This window comes from Cryptosporidium muris, genomic scaffold, assembly GCF_000006515.1.
Source record: "Cryptosporidium muris RN66 scf_1106632373425 genomic scaffold, whole genome shotgun sequence".
NCBI classification, from domain to species: domain Eukaryota; phylum Apicomplexa; class Conoidasida; order Eucoccidiorida; family Cryptosporidiidae; genus Cryptosporidium; species Cryptosporidium muris.
Window position 1 is genome coordinate 495979 of NW_002196577.1, and position 14556 is coordinate 510534.

General features: G+C 26.3%; 6 protein-coding genes across 6 annotated transcripts, besides 10 other annotated features; 4 read left to right on the forward strand and 2 right to left on the reverse strand.

The window, feature by feature from the left end:
• Positions 1–67: part of a sequence feature (AT_rich) that runs on past the window's edge.
• An 83-nt stretch (positions 68–150) lies between these two features.
• Positions 151–211: a sequence feature (AT_rich).
• A 10-nt stretch (positions 212–221) lies between these two features.
• CMU_037430 (uncharacterized protein) lies at positions 222–1775 on the forward strand (the record flags this gene model as incomplete). Its single annotated transcript, XM_002141882.1, has 1 exon — positions 222–1775. The coding sequence occupies one exon, from the start codon at positions 222–224 to the stop codon at positions 1773–1775; it is 1554 nt and encodes a 517-aa protein (XP_002141918.1).
• Positions 1295–1321: a sequence feature (AT_rich).
• Positions 1776–2316: 541 nt separating the features above from the next.
• CMU_037440 (uncharacterized protein) lies at positions 2317–2671 on the forward strand (the record flags this gene model as incomplete). The annotated part of the gene is made up of 2 exons (XM_002141883.1): positions 2317–2370; positions 2423–2671. The coding sequence occupies 2 exons, from the start codon at positions 2317–2319 to the stop codon at positions 2669–2671; spliced, it is 303 nt and encodes a 100-aa protein (XP_002141919.1).
• Positions 2672–2839: 168 nt separating this feature from the next.
• On the forward strand, positions 2840–3148 carry CMU_037450 (glutaredoxin family protein; the record flags this gene model as incomplete). The annotated part of the gene is made up of 1 exon (XM_002141884.1): positions 2840–3148. The coding sequence occupies one exon, from the start codon at positions 2840–2842 to the stop codon at positions 3146–3148; it is 309 nt and encodes a 102-aa protein (XP_002141920.1).
• Positions 3149–3675: 527 nt separating this feature from the next.
• CMU_037460 (uncharacterized protein) lies at positions 3676–9285 on the forward strand (the record flags this gene model as incomplete). Its single annotated transcript, XM_002141885.1, has 1 exon — positions 3676–9285. One exon carries the CDS (start codon positions 3676–3678, stop codon positions 9283–9285), a length of 5610 nt encoding a protein of 1869 aa, XP_002141921.1.
• A 111-nt stretch (positions 9286–9396) lies between these two features.
• Positions 9397–9424: a sequence feature (AT_rich).
• Positions 9425–9493: 69 nt separating this feature from the next.
• Positions 9494–12193, reverse strand: CMU_037470 (uncharacterized protein; the record flags this gene model as incomplete). Its single annotated transcript, XM_002141886.1, has 1 exon — positions 9494–12193. The coding sequence occupies one exon, from the start codon at positions 12191–12193 to the stop codon at positions 9494–9496; it is 2700 nt and encodes an 899-aa protein (XP_002141922.1).
• Positions 10708–11120: a microsatellite.
• Positions 12194–12292: 99 nt separating the features above from the next.
• Positions 12293–12336: a sequence feature (AT_rich).
• A 738-nt stretch (positions 12337–13074) lies between these two features.
• Positions 13075–13113: a sequence feature (AT_rich).
• A 130-nt stretch (positions 13114–13243) lies between these two features.
• Positions 13244–13996, reverse strand: CMU_037480 (uncharacterized protein; the record flags this gene model as incomplete). The annotated part of the gene is made up of 1 exon (XM_002141887.1): positions 13244–13996. The coding sequence occupies one exon, from the start codon at positions 13994–13996 to the stop codon at positions 13244–13246; it is 753 nt and encodes a 250-aa protein (XP_002141923.1).
• Positions 13257–13279: a sequence feature (AT_rich).
• An 82-nt stretch (positions 13997–14078) lies between the features above and the next one.
• Positions 14079–14123: a sequence feature (AT_rich).
• Positions 14124–14422: 299 nt separating this feature from the next.
• Positions 14423–14549: a sequence feature (AT_rich).
• Positions 14550–14556: the final 7 nt, after the last annotated feature.

Sequence of the window (14556 nt, forward strand, 5' to 3'; positions counted from 1 at the left end):
AATTATTTAAAATACTTATACTTATATTTGAAATTTCTTATATTAATAAATTCAATAGAAATTAATTCTCAATAATTCTTAAACTAAAATTTAGATGAAATATAGTAATTTATAGATCCGCATGTCTGCAACTAGCCATATTCCTCATGCATTATATTATAGATACAATAAATCTTTAAATAGAATATAAATTATAGAAATAAATAATAAAGAAAGTTAAAATGAATTTGAATATTAGGATACTTATATTATTATTAGTAGTACTTTGTGAGTTTAAATTTATTAGTGGAAATTATATTACTGAAGTTACATCAGAACAACCTAAAAGTGCAAATTCGAAGTATTTTCGATCAAAATGGGATAAATTAAAGAATTCTTTAAGAAATAGTAAACTGAAATCATCTGTTAAAATCAGTAATTCTGTAAAAAGATCTAGAAAGGATTTAGATATAGCTTCTAGAGATAAAGGAAATAAGGTAAAAATTCAAGAGTTAGAAAATGAAATAGAGCGACTTAATAAATTAAGAAAAAGTACTAAAAATCCAATTAAAAAGTTCCATTTATACATAAAAGCTGAATATGCTAAATCTAAACTAAAACGTGCTAAGAAAGAAGCTTTAGATGATATTATATTAAGGGAACTTGAGGAAGATATGCCTATTGATAATAGTCCAGAATTACTTTCTCATGAAATTGAGGGATCAATAGATAAGGATGAGATGTCAGCAAATAGAATTGAAATACCATTACATGATATTGAAATGCCAATAGATGATATTGAAATACCAATAGATGAAGATGAAATGTCAGAAGATAGAATTGAAATACCAAAAGATGATATTGAAATACCAAAAGATGATATTGAAATACCAAAAGATGATATTGAAATACCAAAAGATGATATTGAAATACCAAAAGATGATATTGAAATACCAAAAGATGATATTGAAATACCAAAAGATGAAGATAAAATATCAACAAATAGAATTGAAATACCAAGAAATGATGCTGAAATATTAATAGATAATACTGAAATACCAATACATGAATTTGAAACATCAATAAATGAAATTGAACTACCAATAGGTGAACCTCTAGCAGCATTTATATATAAAGACTTTGGTAGTTCAATTAAAGGGATAAAACCTCAAGATTTTGAAGAAGCACAAATACAGGCTGAATTAGAATCTGAAATTGAAGAAAGTGGATCCAATTTTACTAAAAAAGTGGGAAATAAAGAGAAACTAGGGGAAGAAGTTGTTGAATTGATTGATGAATCAAGTAATAAGAAGGGATTTTTAAAAAATAAAATTTTTAAATACTTAGGATGCTCAAGTTTATTTAGTTGTCACTCAATAAAAAGAACAAAAGATCTAAATAAATTGCAAGAATCTCTTGAACATGCTAAAAGAAAATTGTCCAATTCCACAAATATTATTGCAAATAAATATTGGGGTAATAAAGTCATTTCACTTGAAAATAGGATCAATGAATTAACATCTTCTGCATTAGATTTTGTTGAAAGTAAGCTGAAAGATGTGACAGATAAAGTGGACAAAACTGATAAAGAAACAGAAGAAATTATAATTGATGGAAATACAGACACCAATAAAATTGATAAAGAAATAGAAGAAATTATAACTGATGGAAATACAAACACCAATAAAATTGATAAAGAAATGGACAAAATTATAACTGATAGAAATACAGACACCAATAAAACTGATAAATCAACGGATGAAGAAAAGAATTATGAAACTGATATAGATAGATAAATAGATGAAAATTTTGGATAATCTATAAGGATTATACTAAAGCCGCAGTTATTTAATAAATGTTAAAGACATTAAATATCTAGGATTATATATTATGTTATCTCATTTTTAAGTTTGCACTATAGTGTAATTATAAATTGTGGTGATATATTATCCTAATGATAATATTAAACTTATTAGATATCGTTTGATCCTTTTTTTTTCCTAACATCGATTTAATAAAACCTATTTGTAGAATCAAACAAATAAATTTAGGTTAAGCACGTCCTGTCTCCAATATCGTACTAATAAGGCATGTAGATTGCAGATATACTTGTATCATTAGATTAATTTTGCAATAGTAATTGTTTTTACCTGTCTCTTATACTATAGCTACTTTATTATAAATTTTACTTTAGCAAAAGAGAATATAAAATATTTAATTGTTTACGCTGTCCTAGAGAAAATGAAGATGAGTATATATAAGTTTATAACTCTTAACATTGATGTAATGGAATAACATTAACTTGAATTATTTTATTCCATTAGAATTGAAAGTCGTATGATAACTAGATTTCCAACTACATACCATTTGAGAACTCTTTACAATGAGGATGTAAGAATATAATCTAGTATTTACTAATATAATATTGAATTACTAATTATAGATAAGTGATGAAAGAAAAGTGACTTATTTCTCAGATATTATGAGTACTGATTCTAGTGAAGACGAATTATTAAGTAGCCCAACTTCTTATTTAAATGATGAGAATAACAATTTAAAAGTTTTGAAACTATCTTATAGTTTAGGAGTAGAATCAGTTATTGAAGGTAATATAGGAGATTCAGATATGGAACATAATTCATCAAAACCATTATCTAAAAATAAACATAAAGATAAGAAGACAAAGAAATGATTAGTTTTATGATATATATAGTGTTTTATACATATTTAATAGACTCTTATAGCGACTTTATTACCAAAGTAGAAATTTGTATTAGCATAAAGCGGTATTTAGATAAATTGTATTATCTACTATTCCATTGTAATATTAAACTTATTTTTGATATTTGAAGGTAATATAATGACTGGGGAACAATTTGTTGAGGATTTTATTAAAAGATCACCAATTTGTGTAATTGCTAAATCGTATTGTCCATATTGTATAAAACTAATTGAAGTTTTAAAAAGTGCTGCATATGAATTTATTGTAGAAAACATTGATAGACATCCTAATATGGAAGAAATACAAGATTATTGCTTAAAAATAACTGGTGCAAGATCTGTCCCTAGAGTATTTGTCAATGGGTCTTGCATTGGTGGTTGTGATGACACTATTTCCAAACTATCAGATGGTTCCTTTAAAAAGTTACTTGAAGAAACTACGGGGTAATTTGTCATTATCGAGAATATTCTTAATAAAATCTATTGATAACAGGATTTATTGTAACTCATCTCGTTTATTTGCTTATTCACTACTTTTCTCCCCAAAATATTCTGTGGAATTGAACTACAGTACACAGTTACCTTTTTCATAATTAAAGTGTCAATTCCTCTATGTGCTAACTTATTTCATTGTTTAAATAACATATTAGTTAAAGTTTTGTAATAATTGCTTAAGTGTGTTTTAAGTATAAAATGATGTCTATTACAGTACCGCCTGTGAATACGTAGGGAGATTTGTCCATACAAGTGTATGGGCGTGTTAGTTTGTTTTAAGGCGGTTATTTTATTGTGGGGTAACCAAATGTAAGTATCCTGCACCACACACTCAAGAAAACAATCACTTATGTGTTTACATGTAATCAAATTAAAGCCCATATATATCTTCAGAAAATTTAAGATATTCATTCTTTTTACCTTAGTATTTAGATATAATTTTTAGTATTTGAATTTTCATCAAGCCTCAAGGTCTATGCAATGTTTGGCATAAAAAGTTCAAACTCCAATTTCTCTTCATTAATGCATTATTTATGGACTTTCCTTCTAGTAATATGGTTTTTAATTAACATTTGGTATATAAAATTTATTATTACAGAGGCTTTATCTAGACAAGACCCTCCAGAACCCATTCCAAACTTTCAAGATCTTAATATTCAGGAAGATAGAAGTGAGTTACCCTTAATACTTTCACTATTAAGTGGTTCATTTTTGGATTATAAAGTTGATATTAGAAGACCAATTTATTGTAAAGTTGGTGATATTGATTTGGTTAATGAGATATTAACAATTCAAGAGGAAATAAATGTTGAAGTGGATATGTTCTCTATTCTATTTCAATACTTCACTGTGACTAACAATGGGCTGAGTGAAGTTATTAGAATATTATATCATACTTTTGATTTAAGTAATAATTATGACTTTTCATTTATAATGCAGCATTTGTCTAAGATAACTGATATATCAAGTGAAAATATTAAATTTATTGATGATCTTAATAGTGAATTTTCCAATATAGTTTTAAATATTACAAAATTGAGCAATAGAATAATTTCTTTACCTTTGGATAAAATAGACACGAATTCTGAAGATTTAGTGAATTGTAAGGAGGTTTTAGTTGTACACCAATATAATACTTACAATACTTGTTTAGTACTTTTAAATTTCTTAGATGTATTAATGGGAATTGAACCTAAAAAAGTTGTATCTGGACCTCTATTAGATTATAATGAAATGATGATTAGTCTTGGTAAAGTGGTTAGATATTACAGAACCTCTATATATGAAATGTTTAATAATATATTTGCATTTGTATCAAGTTGTAAAAAAATTCAGTTATCTATATCTTTTCCAGTATTAGGTTCTGATATTTCCAGTGTTTATTTTCAGTTACCTAAAGCCTTTGTTGACTACTCAGATAGTAATAATCCACTAGATATTCCACAAAATTTAATTATCGAGTCAATTAATGAAGCTACATATATGAATACTCCTTTTAAAGTTAAATGTACAATGATGTGGAATGATTTAGAAAATAAAATTGATAATACTATTAGTAACTTACGTTCATCATTAATAGCTATTCAGCAATTAAAATTACTTAATTATGGACATTCTAAGATTGAGTTGTATAACCTCTATATTCAGTTATCTGGAACGATACTTTCACAATATTTAGATTCTAGCTTGGACTATGATGTTTTATTGCAAAATTCGTTTAATCTATTATCATCATATCAATCAAAACGTATGACTACCTTCTTTTTAGATTTTATTACAAGGTTATATGATATTTCTAAATCGCATATTGAAGATGTTTATCATATATTGGAACATAAAACTTTTCATAGGGGAGTTGTATTGAAGGGTAATTCCCAATTAGTTGAATTAACTGTTACAAGAGAATTCAAATATAAAGTAAAGGTATTGAGAGAAGTTTTTCTTCACTTTTCTCAAATGTATTCTAACAGAGCCGTACATAATAATATAATCAAGATAATGTATTCTAAACATATATATACTTCTATAGCTGCTAATTTAAATATTGATATATCTAAAGATATTATCTTAAAGCATATATCACTATTTCATGAGTTATTTATTCAGAAAGAGCACTTATTACGTATTCAAGAGGATTATAAAGTGAATTATCATGAAGATATACTCAATAATAATTTGAGTTCTGATTTGAACCAAATTGTTGATGATTTATTAAATTATAGGAAAACTTTAATTGATGATGAATGCAATAAAATAAGATCTATATTTAAAGACGTTAGAAATTCAGTGGAATATTTTAAAGTATTAGATAAAGTAGTTGGTAATGTTATTCATAAATATTATAAAGAAATTTCTAAATTGGATGGATCAATTCACAATCTTATTGATAACATAGACTTAATATTAAATATAGGCTATTTAGACCTAGATATTTTGAGCAGTAAGACTGGTATAGTTAGTTTTATTTCTAGAGGATATTGTACAATTGAAGATTTAAGAATTTACTCTTATATTAATTTATATAACAAACTCCGTAGCTGTATTGGAGAATTTCAAGAAATAAATATTGATTATCTTTATTTTTTTCAAGAATTGCAACAAAATGATTATATGGAATTTGTAAATTATCTACAAAATAAAGAGAGTACTTTAAGATCAGTTATTCTTGATTTACATGGAAAATTGAATAATATTGAAAAAAGTCTCAATATTAGAGAAATGTTAAATCGTATAAATCTTTTAAGTTTTTATTTTGGAATGGTTATGAGGCAAATTCAATTCAATGTTGAATTAAGTAGAGGAAGTTTGGTGCAAAGTCAACTGGAGATGTTTTATTTCCTTTTATTCTCACCAGAATCTTTGTTAGTAAAAGAAACTCCTTTTTTTAATAGAATATCTCTATTTAGCCCAACTTTAAATGATAAAGTGCATACAATAGTTTCAGCCCTCAATATCATCAAATATTTCTTAGAATCATTTTTCTTAGATTTATTCAATATTCTTGAATTTCAATATATTGTTGTAGAATTTGAACAGTTACATAATATTTTAGATGAAGTACGGAGTGTAGAGAAAAAATTAACACAAGAATTAGTAAAATCTTATAAAACTGGTAGGTATTTATATTCCACAAAATCAGATGATGTAATATTCGATATGCTTCAGACTTCAACTATGTTATATTTAGAATATTCCAAAGGTAACTTCTATTTATTAAGATATTTAACTGAAATGAAAGATCCTGAGGATTTTCAAGAGTTATTGTATTTAATAAGTAATATGTTGGATAGTTTAAAAATGGTCAAAATTAGTGGAATTAACTTGAAATTAGATAATTTATATAAAAATGGATTGGTTGAAGGTCTTTCTTTTAAACAACACTTAAATGGAAGGTGGTTTCAAAAAAATCATTCATATAGCAAATCTACCTTACCAAGTAATTGTAAAATTGCTTATTTAGATACAATTTATGTTGATGGAATTACAGATAGTAGCACTAATATATATAATTGTGTTGTTATCCATTGTACTATTAATTCTTTAGATGGTTATCCGAAATTTTTGTCTGATAGAGCCCAAATACTAGAAGGTATCTTATTACCTGAAGATATATACAATCTTTTGAGTGATAATTTCTTAGTACATGTTATGGCTATTGAACCAAGTGTTGAATTCAGTTCAGCATATATTAATATTATTGAAAGCAAATTAATACTATACTTTATGTTATTACCATTAGAAGATCTGGTCTACTTTACAAATATAAATAGTTTAGTTCTTTATCTTGGTGAAATTGGTCGATATTTAACTAATCTTATAGAAAATAGTTTCTCTTTATTTATTAATGGCAATTCAGATATAACTGAAAATGGATTTTTGGGGACTCAGATTATATATATTTTTAAATCAAGATGTAGATATCCTATTAATATTTTAGGCAGATATTCAGGATTTAATGGTGAATTTCCTGTTGCAATGGCTGTTATGGATCATGATGGATATAATCCTACAGATATAAAAAAATTAAAAGAAGTGGCGATTGCTACTAATATTAAAACTAATATTAACTTGAAAGCTGTATGTGTGAATTTTGTGAAATATAAATATACAAATTCGAATATAGAGTATGCATGGGTTTTAAATAAACATAGTCATTTGTTACATTTTATAATGTTTCAAAGAGCATTTATAGATCTTTTTTTATTAAATCAAGCTATAGATTCTATCTTAATATATCCAGTAGCTTTATCATATACTGAGGAAAGACAGTTTGGTACGGTGAGTAATTTATTCAGTTCATTATTCTCTTTTGATCATGACTATTTAAAGCATATATTTTATGATCCGGTACTAGGATATCTATACTTAGATATAAGGAAAGGAAATGTATATAGTTATGATTCTGCAGAGTCAATTTTGGATAATATCAAAGCGAGTTTTAAACGTATTCTTTTTGGAAATACTAAAATACGTAAAGTACCTTATATGGAACTAGATATAAGTAGTAATATTAATCAACTACAAGATTTACTTATTAGCCAGACATTGCCTTTATATGCAAGTGCTAGGAGAAATTATGAAGCAAATTTAGTACTTGTTACTCTTAATGAGAACTTTAGTTTGCAAGATGCATTGAAATATCGCATTTTATTACGTAGCATTGATGCTGAGACAAAACTTATAATTCGTAATTCACCTAGTAAAAGTGCTTTACGCAAAATATATGGGATTAAAAGTGCTTATCTGGATGTTGAAGAATGTAAATTTATTTATTCAGATCAATTAGCTGGGATTACCGATATGATTTTTCGTAATCTTATAACTGCTGTTATTCAACTTCCGGGGAAAGTATCAAGAGTTAATAATTGTCCTGCATTGAATGAATTCTTGAGTGAAATATCAATTGAAGCTATTAAAACTCAAGAAATGGCTCCAATTACAGCAGTACAATTGCCACCTCTAGCCCAAACAAATAAGGTACTAATTGATAATCAACCATATGAAGTTCTCCTTTATAATGAAGATAATGTCTTCAAAATTTCCTTATTATATTTAAATGAACAAAAGAATGGAAGGAAATATATATTTATGGCTCATCAAAGTTATACTTTACAAGATTATTCTAATCTTGAACTATCAGACTTTGTTCATATATATGATTGTGTACGGAATATTGTAATGGTGAATAGTGAAACTCTCATAAGAATATTTTATAATGAAGTTCAACGAGACGATGTATTACGTATTATTCCACTTTTGATGGGATTTTATACTGGTTATGGGATTAGTCTTGTAGAAAATAATAATGAATATTTTATTGACTATGACTTATGCATAAACGGTGATTGCAGATATTTTAGAGTATTTAGATACTTGACATGTAATATATATGAGACTCTTTTATTATATCAAAGATATTTGAATGAGGCTGATGATGAATTAGTACTCATTGTACCATATGGTGAAAGGCCAAATATATACTTTGCTGGGTTCAATGTTGTCACTCGTTTTGGTGGTGCATTCATGTTTAGAAGTGCTAGTGGCTTAGAACTTCACTATGATCCTCAGCAATTTGATTCTGCATGTAATTTTGCTTTACAATTTTACAAAAAAAACCCGGATTTAGAAATCAAAATGATATGTTATGATTTAAATATAGATGATCTAACTATTCCACTAGGTGCTACTACATGCCCAGTGGGTCCATTAACTGGTACTGAGATCCAACCTTGTTATGCTTCCGGAAGGAGGGTCAATGTTGACGATGAAGGTAATATACTGTTAGTAACAATTTATGAAGGATTTGAGCTTGATGCAATTCATGAAATTCTAAATATAAAGTTAAGTGGATTACCTGTCAGATATACTTTCGAAGGTCAAGTCGAAAGTCAAGGAACTTCAGTTAAAGGTACCTGGGTAGATATTGAGGGATTACTCGATATTCGTGATGATCTGAAATTAATCACTATTAAAACTACTCCAAATCCTAAGTCGCATATACTAGCCAATAAAGTAAAAGAACTAATAAAACTCCTTAATAGCTCTTACACGGTCAATATTATTGATCGTTTTAATATTAAAATCAATTGAGAAATTAGCTGTTATCACTAGCTATTTAACTCTATAAAACTGATCTTGTATTTATATGAACTTCTGATTTTATTCTGACTTTGCATACTTAAATTTAGGTATTATAAAAGGATAAATATTATAAATATCAAATATTATAGGACTTGAACTAAGTAAATGGAAAAACGGAACTATTGATCATTTGTACATCCATACTTAGAATTTTATATCAATCAGATGATGAACCACTTGATGTAGGTACATTAGTCGCTCTATAATTTCCTGCTCCCCAAGGTACTGAATTTATATTGCAAAAAGTAAGATAACGAGTTAATTGAGGTGGTAATTGGGGTGGTAATTGGGGTGGTAATTGAGATGATGGTTGGGATAAATTCTTTTGATCTTTACCTTGTTCCTTTATTTTTGGGTTTTCTGGAATTTCCTTAGGTTTATGAGGTTTAATATAAATAAATATAGAACTTTTATGTTCTCTCTTTGGTTTCGAGACTTTTGGAATTTCCAGAGTTACTGGAGTTCTTATAGGTGTACCTGGTGTAATATAAATAGATGAAGAATGCATTCTCTGTAACGCCCCTAATTCCGGCCCTTGTGGGGTTACCTCTGGAATTCCTACAGTTCTCGAATATAATTCCCCTAAAGATATATTGGATTTACTAACAGATTTAGAAGTATGTTGGGATTGGTCTTTCTTTTTTCCTGTAATATTTCCCTTATATTGGGTTCTGTATAACTCCTTTTTAGACTTATTAGGATAAACCTCAACAGATATAGTTTTAGGAACTGATTTATGACTTCTAAACTGTCTCGTATATTTAGATGAACCCATATGACCAAATACTGGTCTCTGATCTTCATCTTCTTGGTTTGACCCCGAAGTTTCATCTTTATCACTGAATCCTCGGTCTAAATCATTACTTTCACTAGTCCCTGAAGATGATCTAATATCTATGTTTTTTATTTCCTGTTGTAAGAAATCAAGCTCTTTTTTCAAACATGAAATTTCATTAAGAGCATTTTCTGCAAATACTTTTCTTATATTTCTCCCTCTTTTATTGTGAGGATCTAAATTTATAAGTAGACTTTTCTCATCGATTCTTTGCCGCAAAACATTTATTCTACATAACATTTCAATATATCTATTCATATTAGAATAATCTGTATCATCACTATATCCTGTACATAAACTAGGTTCATTACTAGAAGTAGAAGCTCTATTTGATCCATTTGGAGTATCAGAATCGAATATAAAGTCAGATATACTACTATATTGTCGCATTATTTTATGAGTTCCACTTTTGCATTTATCCCCCATACAACTTACTGTCTTTGGTCTTTGAATATTAATTGAGCTTCTTATATTTCCATCAGTATTAGTTCTACTATAATCTACTTCATCTTCATTTAGATATTCATAACCATTACTATTATCATTATTATTATTATCATTATTATTATTATTGTCATCATTACTATTATTATAATTATCATTATCATTATCATTATAATTATAATTATCATTATCATTATCATTATAATTATAATTATCATTATAATTATCATTATCATTATCATTATAATTATCATTATAATTATCATTATTATCATTATCATTATCATTATCATTATCATTATAATTATCATTATCATTATCATTATCATTATCATTATCATTATCATTATAATTATCATTATTATCATTATTATTATTATTATCATTATTATCATTATCATTATTATTATTATTATTATTATCATTATTATCATTATTATCATTATAATTATCACTATCATTATTATCATCATCATTGTCACTATTATTATTATTGTCTTTATTACTGTGTTTTGTTATATAGGAATTAAATCTATTTCTTCCTTCTCGTTCTCTATCTTTTATATATTGGTCCATTTTTGTAATATATGGATTATATTTAGGCCTTGTTACTTTTCTATTAGTATATATTACAGGACCTGGAATTACACCACCAAGAATTGGTGGATTCAGTTCACCATGACTATAAACATTTCTATCATCAAGTGGAACACGTGGGTAATTGTCTTTAGATCTTCTTCGGCGTCTGTTCATGACATTAGACACCAACTTTCTATACTCTTCTGTAGACAAGTGCTTTTTTCTATTATCCTTAAAATCTGATTTTGGTATTACTATCTCACTTGAATTGTTGTTTCCAAATATGACAAATTTTTCCACGTTAGGTTTCTTTAATGATATATTAGAAGCATTAGGAATATTCTTATTATCGTAGGAGTATGAATGGTTAACATCTCTAAATTCTAAACTTCCCTGCTTATCTAATTTATCAAGTGTATTCGAGTACAATGGATTTAATGTATCTTCATTTTGTAATGATCTTACTGATTCATCTATATCTTTAGAGTTATTACTTAAGTCTGTCGATTTACTAATTAATCTTTTTCTTGGTAAACTTACTTCCTCTGATTTTAATTTAGTTGGATATGGAGATGATACAAACTGTGAATTTGATAGTATAACATCAGACATATTTGAAACTATATTATTTGAAGAATTCTCAGAATCTATAATTATATCATTGTATGGATTCTCTAAAGATATATTGACAACACTTTGATTATACATACCATCTTCTGAATATATCATATTTGTGATATTAGTTATATTATTTATGTCACTAATAACTTGATTAGATATTAATCCACTAAGGTCCTTATTTCTTAGCCCTTTTTTATCTTTCAACAGTGTTTTATAAGATTTTACACAACCAGATCCACCTAAAGGATTAGTTTCAGGATCAATACATTCAGAGGATATGGGAGGCAATTTTTGTTGTAAATACCCAGAGAGTGGGCTTGGTGAGTAAATAAATGGAGATATATCACTGTTTGATATATTCTCCCTATTATATTTCATCACATCCCCTATATTTGATTTATTTTTCTTATATGACTTATGAACATAATTTACTTCCTTTATATTGTCTATACAACATATGAAGTACCCATAGCTTACAAATATTATATATGTGATTATATATATATTGAATTTATATATAACCATACTATTTAGATAGTTCAATCATTTATTTAAGTTACTTTAAAGTTAATTTTTGGAGTTTCCCAATAATTTTCATTAACAATTCCACGATATCATTTAAATAATTTTATATTACCGCCTAATATATACTATCCGTAATGTCTCCAAAGAGAAGGTATCAAAATAAAAGGCGCTAATAATTCTATGAATATTTTAATACAACTATTATTTTAAATTGGGTATAAATAGTATTATATTTAAGGAATTTATTTCTATAATTACCAAATATATCTTATTTTATGTTATTTTATATTGAATAGGATCCCAATATCATCTCTAATACATTACTGTCACTTCCTAAACTTAAAATATAAAAAAAAAAGAAAATCCAATAAATTACTCACAATAAGACATTAATTTAACAAGAAATAAAGATTAATCTTAGTACTTTATAGTATAATCAAGATAACTACATGTAAAAGATATATCTAAATCTAATAGTATAGTAAATACCAATAATCTGGATATATTAGAGTAGAAATCAAACTTCCTTGAGTATATTAATAATTAATAAGAAAATGAGTTAATCATCACAAAATATTCATAATCTAAGAAGTATAGACCTGTATCTTTATAATGGAATTAGTCTCAGTTTGTACTAGTTATATTCAATTGCACAGAATATATATCAAGAAATAGTAATTCAACAACTTGGAATTCATAATCTCATGAGAAAAAAACCATAGAGCTAATACCGCAAAATAATATAATTATAGTAAAAATATAACATTATAAATCTCAACATCTCGATCGGATAAAACAAAGATTACTTGATAACTTCAAACCATATATATGTATAATAAAACATTGAAAGATCAACAGTAATATATTTATACCTATTTTATAAGATACTTACATATAAAATATCTAGTTCTTTCTCTTATTTAAAATATAATTATATAACTCATAATCCCAATATGGTTCCCACATTTCTACAAAATCTTCTTCATTAATGAAAGTCACTGTTTCAGGATAAGAACTAGGTTCTCTCCCTCTAGTTCGTCTCCTTGGTCTGATAGGCCTTATACTTTTAATGACTGGCATTTTCCTTCGTAATTTATATCCATACTGCATTAACTCAGGAACTGCTACTAACTCCTCTATATCAATGGAATCTAAATTTTCTATATAATTCTCTGATATTACTAAAGAATTATTTAACATATCATGTATAGAATCATTTGAAATATCAACAGAATCCTTTAATATCCCAACAAAATTCTTTGATAGATCCATAGAATCCTCTATTATTGTTACAGAATCCTTGGATACTTTATATCCTTTTTCTACAGAGTCCATTATATTATCGCTAGGAATATCTTTATTACTCTTTGATAAAGCGGATATGCTATTATTATCCATATTTATATCAGTTAAATATTGAGATAAATTTGTTATATTATTATTATCATTTAATTCCGCAATATTATGGAAATTATCTATACCACTAAGAAGAGTAGAATTAATACAATCCTTTGTATTATTTGTATTAACATATCCAGAGGTAAGAATATAACGATCGGATCTTAAAGAGTTACTATATACTTTACTGGGACTAAAATAAGCTAAGAATAACAAGCATGAAGTTACAGAATTTCCCATATATTTTAGAGGTGACATATCTTTAAGAGTAAGATTATTCCAGTAATTATAAAGTCTCCTTATAAATTATACCTACAACATATGAAATAGTTATTGCAAGAAAAAAAAAAATTATTACTGAAATTAATGTATAATATTATTTTATCCCTATTTCAATATTGCTATCCAATAAATATCTAACCTTCAATAGTAATATTATAAGTCAGGTCTTATTTAGTAACGCCACTATATAGTGGTGCTTATTGTGCATATATTAAAAGTATTAAGAACTCTTAAACCCGCATTGTGTACGTATCAGAATAAAATTTTGTAAGTTTGACAATATTATCATCATTAAATAGTGCTATATATATTCATTACATATTTAAAAGTATCTTGTGCAATACTTTAATTAGATTATAATTAGACTTCTCTTTTATAAGAAAAAAAAAAGGAATATTTAGGTAATTATTTTTATTTCAATTTAATATCACTATTTACATCTTTTTTTTTTTTTTTAATATATTAAATTATTTTATTGCATAGAGTTATATTTAATATATTATTTAACTTTGATTATATTAGTATTATTGAAAGAA